This window comes from Metopolophium dirhodum, chromosome 1, assembly GCF_019925205.1.
Source record: "Metopolophium dirhodum isolate CAU chromosome 1, ASM1992520v1, whole genome shotgun sequence".
Taxonomy (NCBI): Eukaryota; Metazoa; Arthropoda; class Insecta; order Hemiptera; family Aphididae; genus Metopolophium; species Metopolophium dirhodum.
Genome location: NC_083560.1, coordinates 9637308 through 9654016, shown reverse-complemented (window position 1 = coordinate 9654016; position 16709 = coordinate 9637308). Strand labels below are relative to the sequence as shown.

The 16709-nt window shown below is 29.5% G+C and overlaps 2 protein-coding genes and 1 long non-coding RNA gene across 6 annotated transcripts; 2 read left to right on the top strand and 1 right to left on the bottom strand.

Moving 5' to 3' along the window:
• The first annotated feature begins 5363 nt into the window (after positions 1–5363).
• LOC132936507 (CCAAT/enhancer-binding protein gamma-like) lies at positions 5364–7028 on the top strand. Of its 2 annotated transcripts, XM_061003241.1 has the most exons (5): positions 5364–5522; positions 5596–5690; positions 5958–6096; positions 6163–6322; positions 6382–7028. In XM_061003241.1, the coding sequence occupies exons 3-5, from the start codon at positions 6016–6018 to the stop codon at positions 6486–6488; spliced, it is 348 nt and encodes a 115-aa protein (XP_060859224.1). In that variant the 5' UTR covers positions 5364–5522; positions 5596–5690; positions 5958–6015; the 3' UTR covers positions 6489–7028. The 2 variants fall into 2 exon arrangements, with proteins under 2 accessions (XP_060859224.1, XP_060859225.1); XM_061003242.1 differs by having other exon boundaries at positions 5364–5690.
• Positions 7029–9112: 2084 nt separating this feature from the next.
• Positions 9113–13256, top strand: LOC132935739 (uncharacterized). Of its 3 annotated transcripts, none has more exons than XR_009663321.1 (5): positions 9113–9868; positions 9971–10134; positions 11174–11346; positions 11974–12121; positions 12304–13256. It is a non-coding gene; the product is annotated as an uncharacterized LOC132935739 (long non-coding RNA). The 3 variants fall into 3 exon arrangements; XR_009663322.1 differs by having other exon boundaries at positions 9935–10134; XR_009663320.1 differs by having other exon boundaries at positions 9113–9883.
• Positions 13257–14569: 1313 nt separating this feature from the next.
• Positions 14570–15325, bottom strand: LOC132948993 (uncharacterized). Its single transcript, XM_061019768.1, has one exon. It carries the CDS (start codon positions 15323–15325, stop codon positions 14570–14572), a length of 756 nt encoding a protein of 251 aa, XP_060875751.1.
• Positions 15326–16709: the final 1384 nt, after the last annotated feature.

Here is a 16709-nt window from a genome sequence, read left to right as displayed (position 1 = left end):
TAATAAAATATATGACTACGTATATAAATCACTTTTAGACAGTTTCCGTGCAGGATTTGTTCTGTTATGTAAAATAATAATAAATATATTATGTAAGAGACATCCGCAAGCCCGGATATATAATAATTTTATAGATTATTTAGATAATACAATATATGTATAATAATAATAGAATTGTAATTTTACGCTGGTTCGACTGGTGATTTTCTATATTTAATTTTTTTAAGTTTCACCATTATTTCATTATATTTACCAAAATTCCCACCTACCCATTTATTTAAAAACATCCCATTGTCCCCTTTTACAAAATGTAATGGTAAAATTTACACGCGCCGTGGGAATTTCTCTCATACCTGGCAACAGACTGTTAGACTGTGGATAAACGCGTAGGTAAGACGTGGCAAGCAGGAATTACGAATATTAATTACAGTGCCGCAATTACAATTTTGAGGCCCCGGTTCAAAAATATTTTAGAGGCCCTTTTAATTTTTACTGTAACATTGGCGTAAATAAGGGGGGGGGCTTAGCCACCAAATATACCAAAAGCCCCCCTCCCAAAAAAAAAAATAATAATTAAGTTATTTTGGCTGTGTGTGCCGTTTGGTAACCAAGCCCTTTGCTCACATTGATGTATAAAATGTTAGCCCCCGGAAATTGTAATGGATTTCTTCTTATATGTACTTAAGACATAAACTACAGTGATACAGGAATTTTGAGAGTTCATGTATCCAACAAAAGTGTCTTACCCACTTGTCATTTTTCTTTAGTAATAATTGCAACTAATGTAATAAAACAATGTCTAACTGCACTTGACTATAATATTCAAATAATATAATATCATTATAATATTATATCTTAAATCTCTGATTAAAAAATAGTAAATACTAATATAACAAAATTAATTTATTTATTATAGGCACATTTATTACATTTATAAATGGCATACATATTTTTATCTTAGGAATTAAATATTTAAATTAATCAGTTATTAAATTCCGTGACAGATAAAGTTGGTAAAATTGAAAATAGATACAAATGAATGAATCCTTAAAGTACATTCAAATATAGGAAAAACCACTGTATAATTAAAAAAAGGTGGGCAAGTGGGTGTCACTCTGCTGTACATTAGGTTACAAGTGGGTGACTATAATGGATTCTGTTAAATTTGAATTCAATGTTATAATACCATTGTATATAAGAAAAACGATTCTGAGCGAAGACGCGCTTAGTCAGCATATAATTTTACTAAGTATATTTAATGATATTGTTGTGAATAAAGTAATTTATAAGTAACTTATTTACGCGGAACCTTGTTTTAAATTTTCAATCCTTAGCTATAAAAATTGAACATTTTATACATTTTTAAGTACAAAATAATTATTAAATTTTAAATTTGATAAATTTTGTCAAAATTCGAACTTAAAAAACTGATCAAAAAAATTGTGCTTATGTATTTTTAATATGTTTTAACTTCTATTGTAACTATTTGTCAGAAGCCTAGTATTAAATTTTCACGCATTTTTACCAAACAAATAAAATTTTATAGACAATTATAGAAAACAAAACTAAAAAAATTTAAAACTGACAATGTCCGTAAACAGCTCAAAAAGAGTTAACATCTTATGGTGTATAAAAAATCAAAATATAAATATTCAGTGAAATTTTCATGTATATACATAAATTTGTTTTATTAAAACAAAATTACAAAATCACTACATGAGAAATCGATTGAATATCATATCTTGTAAAATTAAACTTCGAATGCTCATAAAAATTTTATTTGGTTTGCTTGCAGACATTTTTTTTTTATAAACTTAAAAAAACTAATGAGGAATATTGTAATACATTTTCAAATTTTAGATTTAAATAGAAAAAACGGATTTTTAATATTTTTCATCTGTCTTTGAAACAATATATTATAGGAGACTTCTATTAAATTTTCAAGCTTTTTTACTCAACAAATTTTATTGATATTTAGGTATAGAATAAAAAACTAAAAAAATTGGAAACTGAAAATGTCCGTAAACCGCTCAAAATAAGTCAAAATATTTTGGGTACTCGTTCAATATGCTATCTACCGCACGTTTGATGGTTTAGTATGCTATCTACCGTTAATATCTTATATTTTGTATGGAATAAAATGTTTGACATCCTTTTTTCGTACATCGATTATAAATTGTTTTCAAAATATTACCTTCCGAATCACGTTTTCGACTATTTTTCAGAACTTTTATTAACTCATCACCACAAATTGCTTGGTTTTTAATTTTTGTACAAGTTTGGTCGATTGGTAATAAACCTCGTATACTTAACAAAATTTCGCACATCTCTTCATTTTGAATTATGTGTCGATGTAAATAACTCATAGTTGACAAACTCATAATAATAATTATTAAATAATATTTAATAATAAATAAATCACAGTAAAAACACGTATATAATCGACACGAAACAGAAACACACACGAAACCAGGCACGCAGCTAAGGGGGGGGGGGGGGGCAGGGTGTGCCAGGCCCACCCTATTATGTGTCCGGCCGTAGGCTGGCCCACCCAAAGTATTCAGAGGGGCCCATTATTATACGGGGGCTTTTAATTTAAATGAAATTTCAAATTTTTAATATTGTCTAAATATTACACAAATAAAACCAAATATATCGGGTTTTAATTAGAATCTAAAATAAGTTACGTAACTAAATTCAATCCATGTCCATTTCTGGAATAAAATATGTATATTGTATTACATTTAAATTCTGTTCCTACTAAGAATCGGTGATAATTTATTTTTTATAAATCATAATATCGTCAACGATTGATTAGGAAATAATTGCTATTTAAAGCCCAACACTGGTACCATATTATTATAGTATACTAGCATGTCATGTTATTCTTATCTTATCTAGACAGTGACTGTTGTATACTTTTATGTCTATTTTTAAAATACTTTTGAGTAAGGGTATTGTCATTATATTGATTCATATTTCATATAGAATTATATTATTATTATGGTCGTCAACTCGTCTGTCGAACACCCCTACAACTGTACAAGGTAATATATTTAGGTAGGGGGCCCATCTAACATTGGCCCACCTAGTGAATATTTTCTGACTACGTGCCTGCACGAAACTAACCTACCTAACTTACTAAGGTATAAAATATAAATATAATATGATTTGGGGTTTCAATGAAAGCTCAATCTTAAATCGTAATTGCAAAATGATAAAGTATGTATAATATATTAATATACAGCATACGGGCATACGGTAGATATCATACTAAACTATAATAAAATTACGGTAGATAAAATATTTACGGTAGATAGCATATTGAACGAGTGCCATATTTTGAAAATGTTACGGTGTGTAGAAAATGATAATATACACATTCAGTAAAAATTGCATGTATCTATACGGTCATTCAGTTACACCAAAAACCAAAGTCGATTTGCCTAAAATCGATTTTGCATAAAAATTGACATTTTTCCTTTTTTTTTTTGAGCCAATGAAATAGGACCTATGTATAGTGTATACTTAATATTTATATACACGAAAATTCAAAATGATTGAATTATTTGAATTCTTATATTTGATTTTACAATTGTTTTATAATATTATGCATGGTAGGTAATGGTAAAATCCGAGGCCCCCCCTCATACATGCATACATTGTGAGGCCCATTAGGCGGTGCCTTGCACCGCCTGCAGCACCTGCGGTAGTTGAGGCACTGGGTGGCAAGTGCGTTAACCATAGATTTATACAAAAACTAGATAGCCGTCTTTATACTACAGTTGTGACCAATGTTGTAATCAGCCGCCATTTATAAAGCAGGCAATGCTTACATTTATTTTACATTTACTTATATACATAATATTATATATTTATCTATACATACATACAGGGACGAACCGATGGTTGTTCATGAGTGGTGGTGGGGGGGGGGGGGGGGGGGTTACACCCCCCCAGTCGGCAAAATGAAATTTTTTTTCACCTGAATCAAACTAATTTTTTTATGACGAGGAATGGAAAATTAAATAAATTGCTTAAATGTTAATATTGTTTTAACTCAATATTTTCGTAATGGGTATTACGGAGCGGATACGCAAAAGTACATCGAGACTGCGAGAATCGGCGGCAGTCGGCACAAGATAAAAACCTAATGAACTGCTCATAATAACATAACACGCATGCTTGTAATGATATACCTAATAATATTATACCGTGCATATAATATACAGTAGAAAATCGATAAACCGTCCATTTCCTTCATCCGTCATCGCATTTAAGCAATGTGGGTTTAGTATAATATGATCTAATAGCATGCGGCGACGGTTGAGGCGGGTGATTATAATACGTTATCGAGTGAGAGTACCTATATACATTTTTTTTTGGAATATCCAAAATACGTGATAATCGCGTTTCAAAGAAACACTCAACAGACGAAGATTACCGATTATCTTGTATCGTATATAATGTGTGTGTTTGATATCCGTACAACTTTCTGTAGTTGACAACAGTCTGTTCCTGTTGTACACCTTATTCGGTATTTTAATAATTTTGTGCTTACTTCGCAAGTTATTTTCCGGTACAAGGCTTGGAAAGCACTACGAGTTTTAAACTGTAATTTTTCATTTAAAACCTACCCCGTTTATTTCAAGGGCTTAAAATATCTTATATCTACATAATATGGTTCATCACTTTTATAATATACGAAATATAGATTAATTAATATAGATATAAAAAATATTATACATATCACTCAGAATCTAATATTTTTTATTAAATTGAATGACATTTTTTAATTATTAGATTAAAGCCATTGGTAAATAATTAGGTTACCTACCTACCTACATCTTAAGAAAATACAATTATTGAGATTATTTTATATTTATATAGGTTATGATAGAAGAGGACGATTCTTATAATGTAGATAATGATTAGGCAACAATAATAATAAGTGATGAATTATAATTATTAACTATTTCATATTATGTCTGTTGATGTTATTTCATTCTGATATAAATTGAATATAATAAGTTAGGTATTTCTAAGTTTCAACTTCAAATTTAATTTAAACATACATTGGAACATAAGGGGTAATAAAGAAATTATAAATGTATAGCATATTGTAACTAAAAATAACTTAATAGTTGACAAAAATGTTGAATTTCAAATTCTAGTCGGCAATTTTGAAGAATACACCCACCTATGATTTTTTTTTGAGATCGTCCCCGCATGCATACTGTAATAATATTATTTCGTAGACATTGCCCACTTTGTAAATGGCGACCGACTTCGATAACAAGGAGATGGCTATCTAGTTGTTGTATAATATTATATCTATAGCCGATAACGACAGATGCCCCACGTCACACCAGACGACAATTTGAAATTTGCGGGCGGCCAATATTGTGGCATGGCGATCGGCATGATGTTGTAACCACTTGTTACCGGATTGTCATGAAACCCATACTAACACACAACCACAGAATGGATATTATGTTGAAATCGTTTTTATTTATACAAAAGTCAGTACTCTCGCCGTTATAATAATTGTGATACTATTTCGTGAATCAGCGAAAATATTTTATTCGGTTGCAGAATTCTCTCAACACCGGATTTGGGTGCTCTGTTCTAGGAAGCGTGTTCGCTGGACTTCATCCAGTTTGACCTCAGCTCGGCCGTCCGATTACAACGTAAATATATAAATAATTGTCAATGATCCAATAATTAATATGTTGGGTTAGGTTAGTGTTTATGTTGATTCACAATATTGTGTCCTAGAGACATCTACATTCTACACTCGTTTCTCTCCCGTGTCTTCGAAGTTACAATAATATTGTCATTTTATTCTCTAAACAATTATTTTGATTTTGCAACGATTTTTTACCACTGTGATATTGGCGTCCCACTCTTACTGTATTTTTTTTAGTAATTTATTGTTTTGTTTGTTTATTGTTTAGAATTACTTGAGTGTGTGTGTCGCGGGATATGGCTCGTAAAATTTAAGAAAATAAAAACATGGCTCCATCAGCTCTGTTACGGGAAGAAGACGATAACAATGAAGACGATAATCAACGTCATCGGGTTGAGAACAATCGGGTATTTTTAAACTCTTGTATTACAATTTTCCCAGCGTTTGATAGTATATTTTTTTTAATTAATCAGGCAGTTGAAAGAAGACGAGTTAATAGTAGAATGCGCGCACAACAGGCATTGCGACGTTTGAACCAATTAAGAGCTGAGAATGAAATACTTGTAGAAAAACAACAATTTTTAGAAAAAGAATTAAGATTTTTGAAAAATCTATTCATGGCAGAAGCTGCTAGTAAGATTTAATAACAATCTCATATAACTTATACTAAATTTTGTTTCATTATTTTTTAGGAATATCACAAATTGACCTCCCCAAATCTGTTCTTAACGCATTACTGACTGACACTACTTCAGACATATTAGAAAATGATTTAACAAAACTTCAATCTTCATCATAAGTATAACATAATTTGTTTTATTTCATGGGAACAGCATATTTTATAAGTAAAATTTAATGTTCTTACGCCGGGTTGCATAAACAATTTAAGAGATTTAATGGTTCTCTAAAATTTAATGGACTAATCATGGGCTAATAAATCTTGTTTAAGGGACTATTAGCTTACTATTAATTCTTTAAATGTTTCGTGGAACCCCGCATTAGTCACATTGATTGTCCCATACCCCCACACATATTTTTAATTTTTATAGCACAGTATTAATGTAGAGAATATTATAGATATGTAATTACCTACACCTTAAATGTTTATTACGTTGTTTAGGTTTCTTTTTTTAGTATTTTAAAGTACTATCTAATGTTATAAAATTTTTTCTTTATAATACACTAGTAATATAAATTCAGCTCATCTGTCTCAATGATATACTCGTTGGAAGAGCTTGCAACTTATTTTTTTTTTTTCTAAACCATGTACTTTGATGTTGCAAAAATGAACAATACTTGTTTTCAAAATATGCAACTTGTAAAAAATAATATGCATTAATTACACACCCGCATGGAAAAAATAAAACAAAATATGAATATAATATTGAGTATTTATTTAGAATTAAAGAAATTTATTTCAATTTTTGGAATCTATTTTATACGCCAATATAATATGTATCTAAGTGACATACATTCAACTACCTTTAGCGTCCTGCTACACAGACATTGGTTGTCTCCGTCTTACAAGTGCGTAACATAGCAAATTTACTCCCAGGAGAACATGTTTAGCTCGGTTAGTTAGTTTAAGAATTAGAGTGAATCGATTTATTATGAAACTTGAAGGTAATCTGTGTTTGTATGTGTATTTTTTTTACATTAGTTCAATTTTTAGTAAGTTATGCGTGTATAATATAGTATAATTTAAAAATGCCCAAAAACTCAACTGATGCAATAAATAATGGTTATATTGACAACTATTATAATGGCACCTACACATTTTTATCTGTTGGTTATGAATAAAATAAATAGTAAGTAATGATGATTCAACAACAGGGGCTAAAATACTGTGTCCCCAGAAAATCAAAATGTTTCTTCTGAATGACAAATGTGTGTCCCAAGTTTTATAACGTGTTTTTAGTTTTGTAGAAATAACAAACATTAATCATTTAATATTTTAATTATAGTTACCTATTCTGTTAACTTAAGTTAATTTCCTACTTATTTTATTTCTATACTTTGGACAAGTTTGTTATAAAAAAAAAGAATAATTATAATGGGTCAATTCAAAGTAATTAGGTATCTACCTGCCTCAGTATAAAATAACTTAACATGCAGGTACATAAAATATTTAAATTATTCTATGCTGTGTCTATTGAAATACAATATTGATTACTGTAGTCTGTATACACTAATACCTACTGAAAAGTTAACTAGTAAGAGCATCGTAATTTATAGAATATTGTAATAATATTATATAATTAGGTATATGTTCTGTGGCATATTATAAATATGTATTATTGTTTATTTAAGTTTAAAATATGTTAAAATATTAAAAAAATTAAATTTATTGAACTGATTATTATAATTATAAATCGGATTTTAAAGAATAAGATAGTTATTTTGTCTTATTTAATAAATATAACTAAAATGATCTACATACATAATAATATTCATATTTAATATATAAAATTCTCATGTCACTATGTTAGTTACCATACTCCTCCGAAACGGCTTGACCGATTTTTATGAAATTTTATATGCATATTCAGTAGGTCTGAGAATCGGCTTCTGTTAATTTTTCATATCCCTAAATGATAAGGGTTGTCCAGAAAACAATAAATTAATATTATTATTAAAATAATAATAGTGTATTTTATATTGGTTGTTATTTGTTAATCGGGCATGTTTGTTGATTAGTATTATCATTTTTTGTCAATATATATAATATATAAACGAATGTTTGTGTGTAGATTAAACCTCTGAGAAGTATATAGGCTAATTTAAAAAGGGTTAAATTCGGGGTTTTTTTATTCATTGGATTTTAGTATGGTTAGGTTAGGATTTTGTATTAATTACTATTAATAGGTAGAATTAAGTAAAAATGACAAACTTGGTATAACTTTGATACTTAAGAGTTAAATCATACACTCACATACAAACTCCACGAGGTCCGTGACCTACCGCAGGTAGATTGCCTAACTGATAATATACTACTGCGAATCAGAATTTTTATTCTGGGCAACGTTAAGATTAATTTTGAACAACATACACCGAATATTAAATAACGAATTGAACAAAGTTTGAGTCATATAGAGTTGGTACATTTAACGGGCAACAAAGTGCACTGGATCAGCTAGTAAATAATAAATTCACTATTTCACAGCTGATCCTGTGCTGTATAATAATATAAACAAAATATAATACTAGTGGCCCACTCTGCGTAATAATAATATTGTTGGCGATTAGCACACCCTCCCATAAGTATATTATAATTTATAACTAGCCCTTATGGCTCACAAGACTGAACAATTATACAATAATACCTTTGCGCCTAAGTATAATAAAAATGTGGCGATTCACGCGCACACAGCTTTTTAATCCAAAGGAAAAGACTGCGACGATTTGCGAACGCGAACATGTACTAAATTGTATTAATTTGCTATGTTACGCACTTGTAAGACGGAGAAAACCTAAATGTAATATGTATATTGGAAATTTAAATTAGATCTATATTATCTATATATTAATCAAAGTCAAAATCTGTTTGTTATTCTGTCTAAAATTCAAAAGGGGCTTAACTGAATCGGTTTATTTCGTTTTCGTTGTGTTCGTAAAAGGTTTGTACGTAAGAAAATTCGAGAAAAACCCAACGGAAGAGTAGGAAATACTTGTGAGCCTGTTCCACCGACACAACTTGCAATTTTTAGCTTGGCACTTTTCCTTTTCATTCCACAATCGAGAATTGTATACTTTTCAATTCATGTACGAACGTTTTGTTATTACGTTCCCACAAACACTTTTAAATTTCTTATCATGTTATCTGACAGCTGTTATCTCTTTTGCATTTTATTTCATTTACTGTTAAATTGTCTTATTCTGTGCTATTAACAGCTGTTATCATCGTTTGATACTCCGATCGTCGTAATATCTTAAACTTATTCGCATTTTACCTACTCTGAATTTTAAATGTTCACGTTTTGGTAAAGTGACGAAGTACCTAATTAAAAAACCAAAGTGAACTGGCATTGTTAAACGCAATCCGTGAAAGGAAAGGTGTGTTGCTCGGCAGTTTCAACTCCACAAACAACGTTGAAAATGTGTTCACATTATTGCCCAATAATTTTAGCTCGTCTGTGCTGATCGACCGTGGCAGTTTACCAGAGACAAGCTGTATGGATTGTATGTCGGACCTTAGTAAATACCTATATAGATATAATTTTTTATTTCATTTAGTTTATTATTTAGGAAATGAGTGACAATAAAATAGTTACCTATGTTTAGTGTTTATTGGAAAAGGAGGCGGTAAGAAGTGTCAGTACGATGAAATTGATTTGATGATACCTGTCACTTGATAATATTGGAAACGATTCAGCACTATTTTAAGGCATTGGATTGCCTGGAACTTCAACTAGGGCGAAGATATATAATACCATTAAAATGTTATGGTACTGATCACGGTTATCTACTCAGGTTGGAACACAAATCTTATCGCGTGACTAGAAACGGTGTAATAACGAACTAACAGCGGTAGTTGTACGTTCTCCCTACTGTAACATTGAGGTATATGTACGGTTTTCTGTTATTTTTCTAATTTAGGCAAAAATAATGCTTTTTCGGACAAATTAACCACAAAAATTGAAGATTATGACATTTCACATAATATAGCATATAACAAATATATTAATTGCAATAAATAGTACCTCAAAAATAATTATTAATTGAGTTAAAAAAAATTTGTGAACTACAAGTTTTTTTTTACTCATTTTTACTCACAATTTGATTTGGTATCCTTCCAGGCTACATACCAATAAAAACCTTAATTAATAGTTAATATGCGGAGAACATACAGCTAGCGCTGTACATGAAACGGGGTTATTGTTTATTATGGGTCAATATACGGCGTGTTCCAACCTGAGTATATAATCGTGATACTGACATATAAGTTAATTTACATTTTTTAACACTTTTAACACTGATAATACAACAGAAAAACCATTGTTGGATTTGATGAAAATATGTGTAATACAATTCTAAGATAAATAATATTAAATTAATTTTTATTTGCTGTTTAAATTTTTAATTTAAATAAAGATACCTATAACCTGGGAAAAATTTTACCAAATCAGTCAAGTGTAAACATAATAAAAATTACTATTTTTGATTGAACAATAGCTTAGTAAATTATTATTTCTGTAACTTGGGTCTAAAATGTTATTGTATTTTCTTAAAAACTGTAATTTATTTATTTAGAAATTTGTACTTTTAAATTCTCCAGTTTTAAGAATAATTTATAAGTTATAACCAATTGTTACTTAAAATCAAAAATTTCCCAAATAAACATGATGAAATGGTATTTAGATTTGGTACTCATGCATCCATAAAATCACATTTTCACTTTTATACCTAAGGAAGTATAATTTTTGACAACAGCAAAATTAATGTAGTTATGCATTTTATGAGTAATAACATACTGGTTATTTTCAGGTTATGAAGGCTTAGCTAATAAGAAGAAGGTAGAAGCGGAAATTGCCAACGACAAGCTTGACCTTATACAAATAGAAATTTATGTAAGGAAACTTAAGGTTTTAAAATTATAGATGGAATTCTGTATTCCACCTTCAAAATTCACTGAAGATTTTTGTAAAAACCAAGTGGAGGTACTATCGCTCGGACATTTAAATAACTCAATAGATATTTTTAGTGATTATTTTTTTCTTTTTTTTTTTATAAACTTCATTTAATATAAGATGATATATTTGAAAGATAAACTTACAATTAATAATCAACATCCTATCTATATTATTTTATTTAAATCATTTTCATCATGGATCCTTATAACTTAAATGTTTTCGTCTTTCGTACTTAAATATCTACTCCGCTCATTCACATATATTTGTAGTTTTTATCTTTTGCAATTGACTTTGAGCAATTTATAAATTAACAGGTAAACACTCTTTTTGTTAAATAATATAATGGGTAAACATTTGGTATTTAAATAATTTCATAGAAATGAGAAAAAAAATCTACTCTGTGTAGATGCAATAATTAAATATTGATAAAAATAGTCATAATAATAAAAGTAATAAAAAAAACCGAGGAATATGCATATCATTAGAGTTGATTGGCAATGAGAAAAATAGTTTTAAATTTATAGAGTTTTCATTTAAATATTGTGTGAGTTTTTATTATCTGTATTCTTTTTATTATAAAAACTTCTATATGTTTCTGACCAGATGTTGAATATTTCTACCAAAATAATTGTATTAATTGTATATCATTTTTAGGATCTCTATTTCTATGAAGTGGCTTATGATCCAGTAACATTAAACTCTGTAAAAGAACGATTATCATCCAAGAGCATAATATACATAATTCACCGAAGTAATATTCAATATTAAAAGAATATATTCAAGCTCTTTATTGTATTACCCTGTAAGTACTGCAGATAAACAAAACTATTATAAAAACCATTGCTTGAAATTGTAGGTAAATGTCGGATTTTAGATGTAATTGAAAACTATCTAGTTTATATAAACAAATTAATGATTTCAACCCTCCTCGTATTGTTGATATTTTGTTATTTAATTATCTCATGTAATTTAATACATTTTTAGGTTGGTGATCCATATCATAAAATGGCTCAGAAACAAGAAATTTTTTATTTGAAGTGCTCGCTTAATGGGTACTACACTACCGAGATGGTCATAGTTCCATAGTACTTCCAAATAATAAAAATGCATAAGTTTTAAGAATTATGAAATTGTATGGAAGTAAATATTTAGAATGATAAGGAAGCCTTAGTTTTTGTATCTAAGTATTTTTTAAAATGTATTAACTATTAATGTAATTTACATATATTATAATATGCATTTTTATGCAGCTCAATATAATTTATCAATGATAATGATACCTGTAGCAAACCAGCGTATTCTTCCCTCGCACGCAATCGTCGTTCTTTATCCAAACCTGAAATGTATTAAAATGTTGACTGCCATGCTGCTGCCGGCATCTGCAGAGTACTAGGATACAACAGTATTTTTACAGACACCGGCGGTCGCACCTTATTATTATTTATACGCCATATGACCGCCCGCTTAACTTTTCCATAACGCTACAATAATGCACTAAAAAAGTGTCGTGGCATAGCGGAAATCATTATAATTTTTTTTCAAACAATATTATATACAAATTTGTAATGACACCTTAAAATATACTTAGTGTGCCAATGATACATACTGTGTGACCGCCAGCGGGCGCATGGCAGTCAACATGTTAATGGTCTAATGTTTGGCACGATTGACTTACCAACTCTCGTATCACAAATTAATTGTAAAGTTCCTCTTCGCCAAATCGGTTAACACATTCCATTTCACATTCCTACATCCTCTACAAATTATATTATGCTCAATGAACCATTTTGTATATTAATGTGTGCAGTCCAATTAGAACCCCTATTCTGTAGTTTAATAAATTATATGTAAACACCATTGTGTACCATTTTTTTTTTTATATAGTTTAATTGTATTTATATCTACCGTTTATAAATCAAGTTTTACCTGTAAAACAATAAAACAATATTATCATATCATATATAAATACTATTTATATCTAATATTTCATATTTATCCTTAAAAACGATTGGGAATTTTTAATTTTGACCTTCTGAATACACCAACTAGATTCACTTTCTCATCAAACAAGATACTGTTGAAGAAAATTGAAGAAGTTTTTCTTACACTTACCTTGGTGACAGACAAAAAAAAATAAAAAACACATAATTGTAAAATCAATACATTTATTGCTCCGCTCAGAATCTCAAATAGTTAAATCAAAAATATCTCTTCACACATCAATCAAACTTGTTATTAAATACCTACCTTTGTTATACAACTTTATTATGAGGAAACTTTAATAAATATTACTGAAACACAGTTGATGTGGACCAGCGTATTTATTCTTCCTAAGGGTCGCGACACACTACAGCGGTTTTGACGCGCGGTGAAAACGCGCGAGCACTGCGCGTCGAAAACGCGGGATGGAAATGCATACATGTAAATGAAGTGCGACAGACTAGCGCGGTTTTGACGCGCGTTGCCGCGTGACACCGCTGCCTGTCGCGGTTTTGCGTTTTGAACGCGTTGACGCTTGGAACCGTAACACATTGTTTTATATGGCATGTGACATACCAAAGCGGTTACGACGCGTTTTAAAACCAGTTTTTTTACCTGTTCTTACCAGTTTTTTAGTTTTTAAATTGACTAATTGATTTTTTGTCGAGTTAATTTATTTAACAAAAAATATATCAATATATGATTGATATTGATATTTTAATCCACGAAGTGGACAAAGAAGAATGCCTGTGGAATATTAATAGTAGTGAATATATGGACAAACACTCCAAAACAAAGGCCTGGAGAAATGTGGCCAGTGCTGTATTAAAAAATTGGAATACATTTTCTGACAAGGAGCAAGAATCTTACGGTAAGCATAATTAATTTTTATGTTTCTATGCAATTTATAATAAAATAATATATTATATAAAGAAAATAATAATAATACTTACTTTTAAAATAATTAAATAAAACAAAACATAAGTATAGGTACGTAATTTTTGAATGGCTGACACAAATATTTTAAATTTGTACGATCTATGAAATGTAAATGTAAATTTATAAATAGTGAAGTACGAGCAGGTTGCTGCATGTCGACAACGTGTTGATACCGGCGTCGAACGTGTATTAACAATAGTTTAAAAATTACTTATTTTTGTAAAATATGATCGCCTGAATTTATTTTATATTATATTTAATATATAATTATATTATATAAAATTATAATTTTGATCTTATATTAAAAAAAAAACTTAGAAGTAAAAAAAAATCAAACAAATTGATATTGAAACGGAACTGCTCCTGCATCCATAAAATATTCAGCAAAATATTCTCGAACATCTAATCCTTGTTGACGAGCTCCAGAATTATTTTCATTTTGAATGTCTTCCAAAGAGTTTGAGAGGGTGTCTTCGAAATTATAACCATCCCTTCGTCTAACATAATTATGTAAAATACAGCATGCTTTTATAACGTCGTCTGCAAAATCGGGTTCAACTAGAATAGCACTATGTAGAACACGCCATTTATTTGCGAGTATTCCAAAAGCGCATTCTACGTACCTTCGAGCTCTTGATAGACGATAGTTAAAATTTTTTCTTTTTTGTGTGAGACCTCTTCCAGGGTATGGTCTTAAAAGATTTTTGTGTAGTCCGAAAGCTTCATCACTAATTACCACGAAAGGCTGAGGAAAATTGTCTGTATTTGGGAGAAAAACAGGTGCTGGTAGATTCAATAGTTCAGAATATAGTTTTTTTCCGAATGGACAATTTTTGAAAATTGTAGAATCACCCTCCTTACCGTATGCACCGACATCGATTGAAATAAAACTATACTCTGCGTCCACTACAGCCATTAATACAATGGAAAAATACTTTTTATAATTGTAGAACATTGATCCGGAATTAATGGGTTTAATACAACGAATATGTTTGCCATCGACTGCCCCTACACAATTTGGAAAGTTGGTTTTTAAATAAAATTTATTGGCTATTTCTGTCCATTGGTCTGGATTAGGTTCTGGCATTTCTTCAGGCTGTAGAGTGTTCCATAAGACCTGACAGGTTTATCGAACAATATTTCCTATTGTGCTTCGTCCCAACAAAAATTCATATTGTAACGCCACAAAATTTGTTCCAACTGACAGATATCTGAAATAATTTATGACTTTCCATATTATACAATATAATATAAATAATATACTAAATTATATTATATTATATAGGTAATATCATATAATTTTATGTTTTTTTCTCAAAATCAAATATTATGTTTAGAGTTTTTAGAGTAGGTAGTACCTAATAATATTTTCTAAAAAATATTTCATTAGGGGTGTTTTTCATGATGTTTGGATTATATATTTTTTTAATACGCGTCTAAAGTTATAACTTTAACAAAATGCATTAAAATTGAGAAAATTTAAATATTTTCGTCTGCCTACCAAAGAAAAGTTAACCAGAAAGTCACATTCATTTTGTATAATCATTTTAAATTTAATTTCTTACGATGGATATTCAACCCCTAATTAATAGTTTCTCCTCTAACGATTTTTGATATTTTGTTGTACTTCAAAAATTAACTATAAATAGATACTTCAAATTTCTAAATAATCTAAAAAAATATACGATCACAGTTTTCTTGTATAGTCTTAATTTTAAGTTAAAACTTGGAAGAAATTAGATGTTTAAACGAAGATTAACGATATTCATTATTTCGTTATAATTCAAAAACATTATTCGTGGTGACTCTTACTTATATTTTATTAATGCAGTAAATATTATAACTTGTGTAAATATTTTTTAGATTAAAAATTGGTGGGGTGGGGGTTGCCCCACGACTTAATATCCTATGGAGATAGTTGGGTATCAGTAATTGTTCATTGCCTCACATCAAAAAATTTAGTTCGACGCAAAGGAAAGACAAAAGTATTTGAATACTTTTATTTGAATACTTTGCAAGACTGCAGAATTGTATTTACTTATTTTAGAATTTTTCAACTCTTATAAGTTAACCTTATTTATCTATATACAAAAATACTTTTTAGTCGATGAAATTAAAAAAAAAATGGAAAAATATCAGAGACAATTTTGCTCGAGACATTAAACAAAAAAATAGTACACCAAGTGGTAGTGGAGCAAATCCTACCAAAAAATATGCTTATGCTGATGTACTATCATTTTTACACCCAGTTTTAAAAAAAAGAAAGTAAGTAAAATACATTTTGGGAACAAAATTCTTCTCTTAACATTCACATTATTATTAAAATTGCAGGACAACAGGTAATATGTCATCATCATCCATCATCCATGATCCAGAAATAGAAATTTCTGTTGACGCTGGTGACATTTCCGACGTTTCACCTCCACCATCAAACAACAGCATGAATACACCAGGGCCTCAGAATAAAAAAC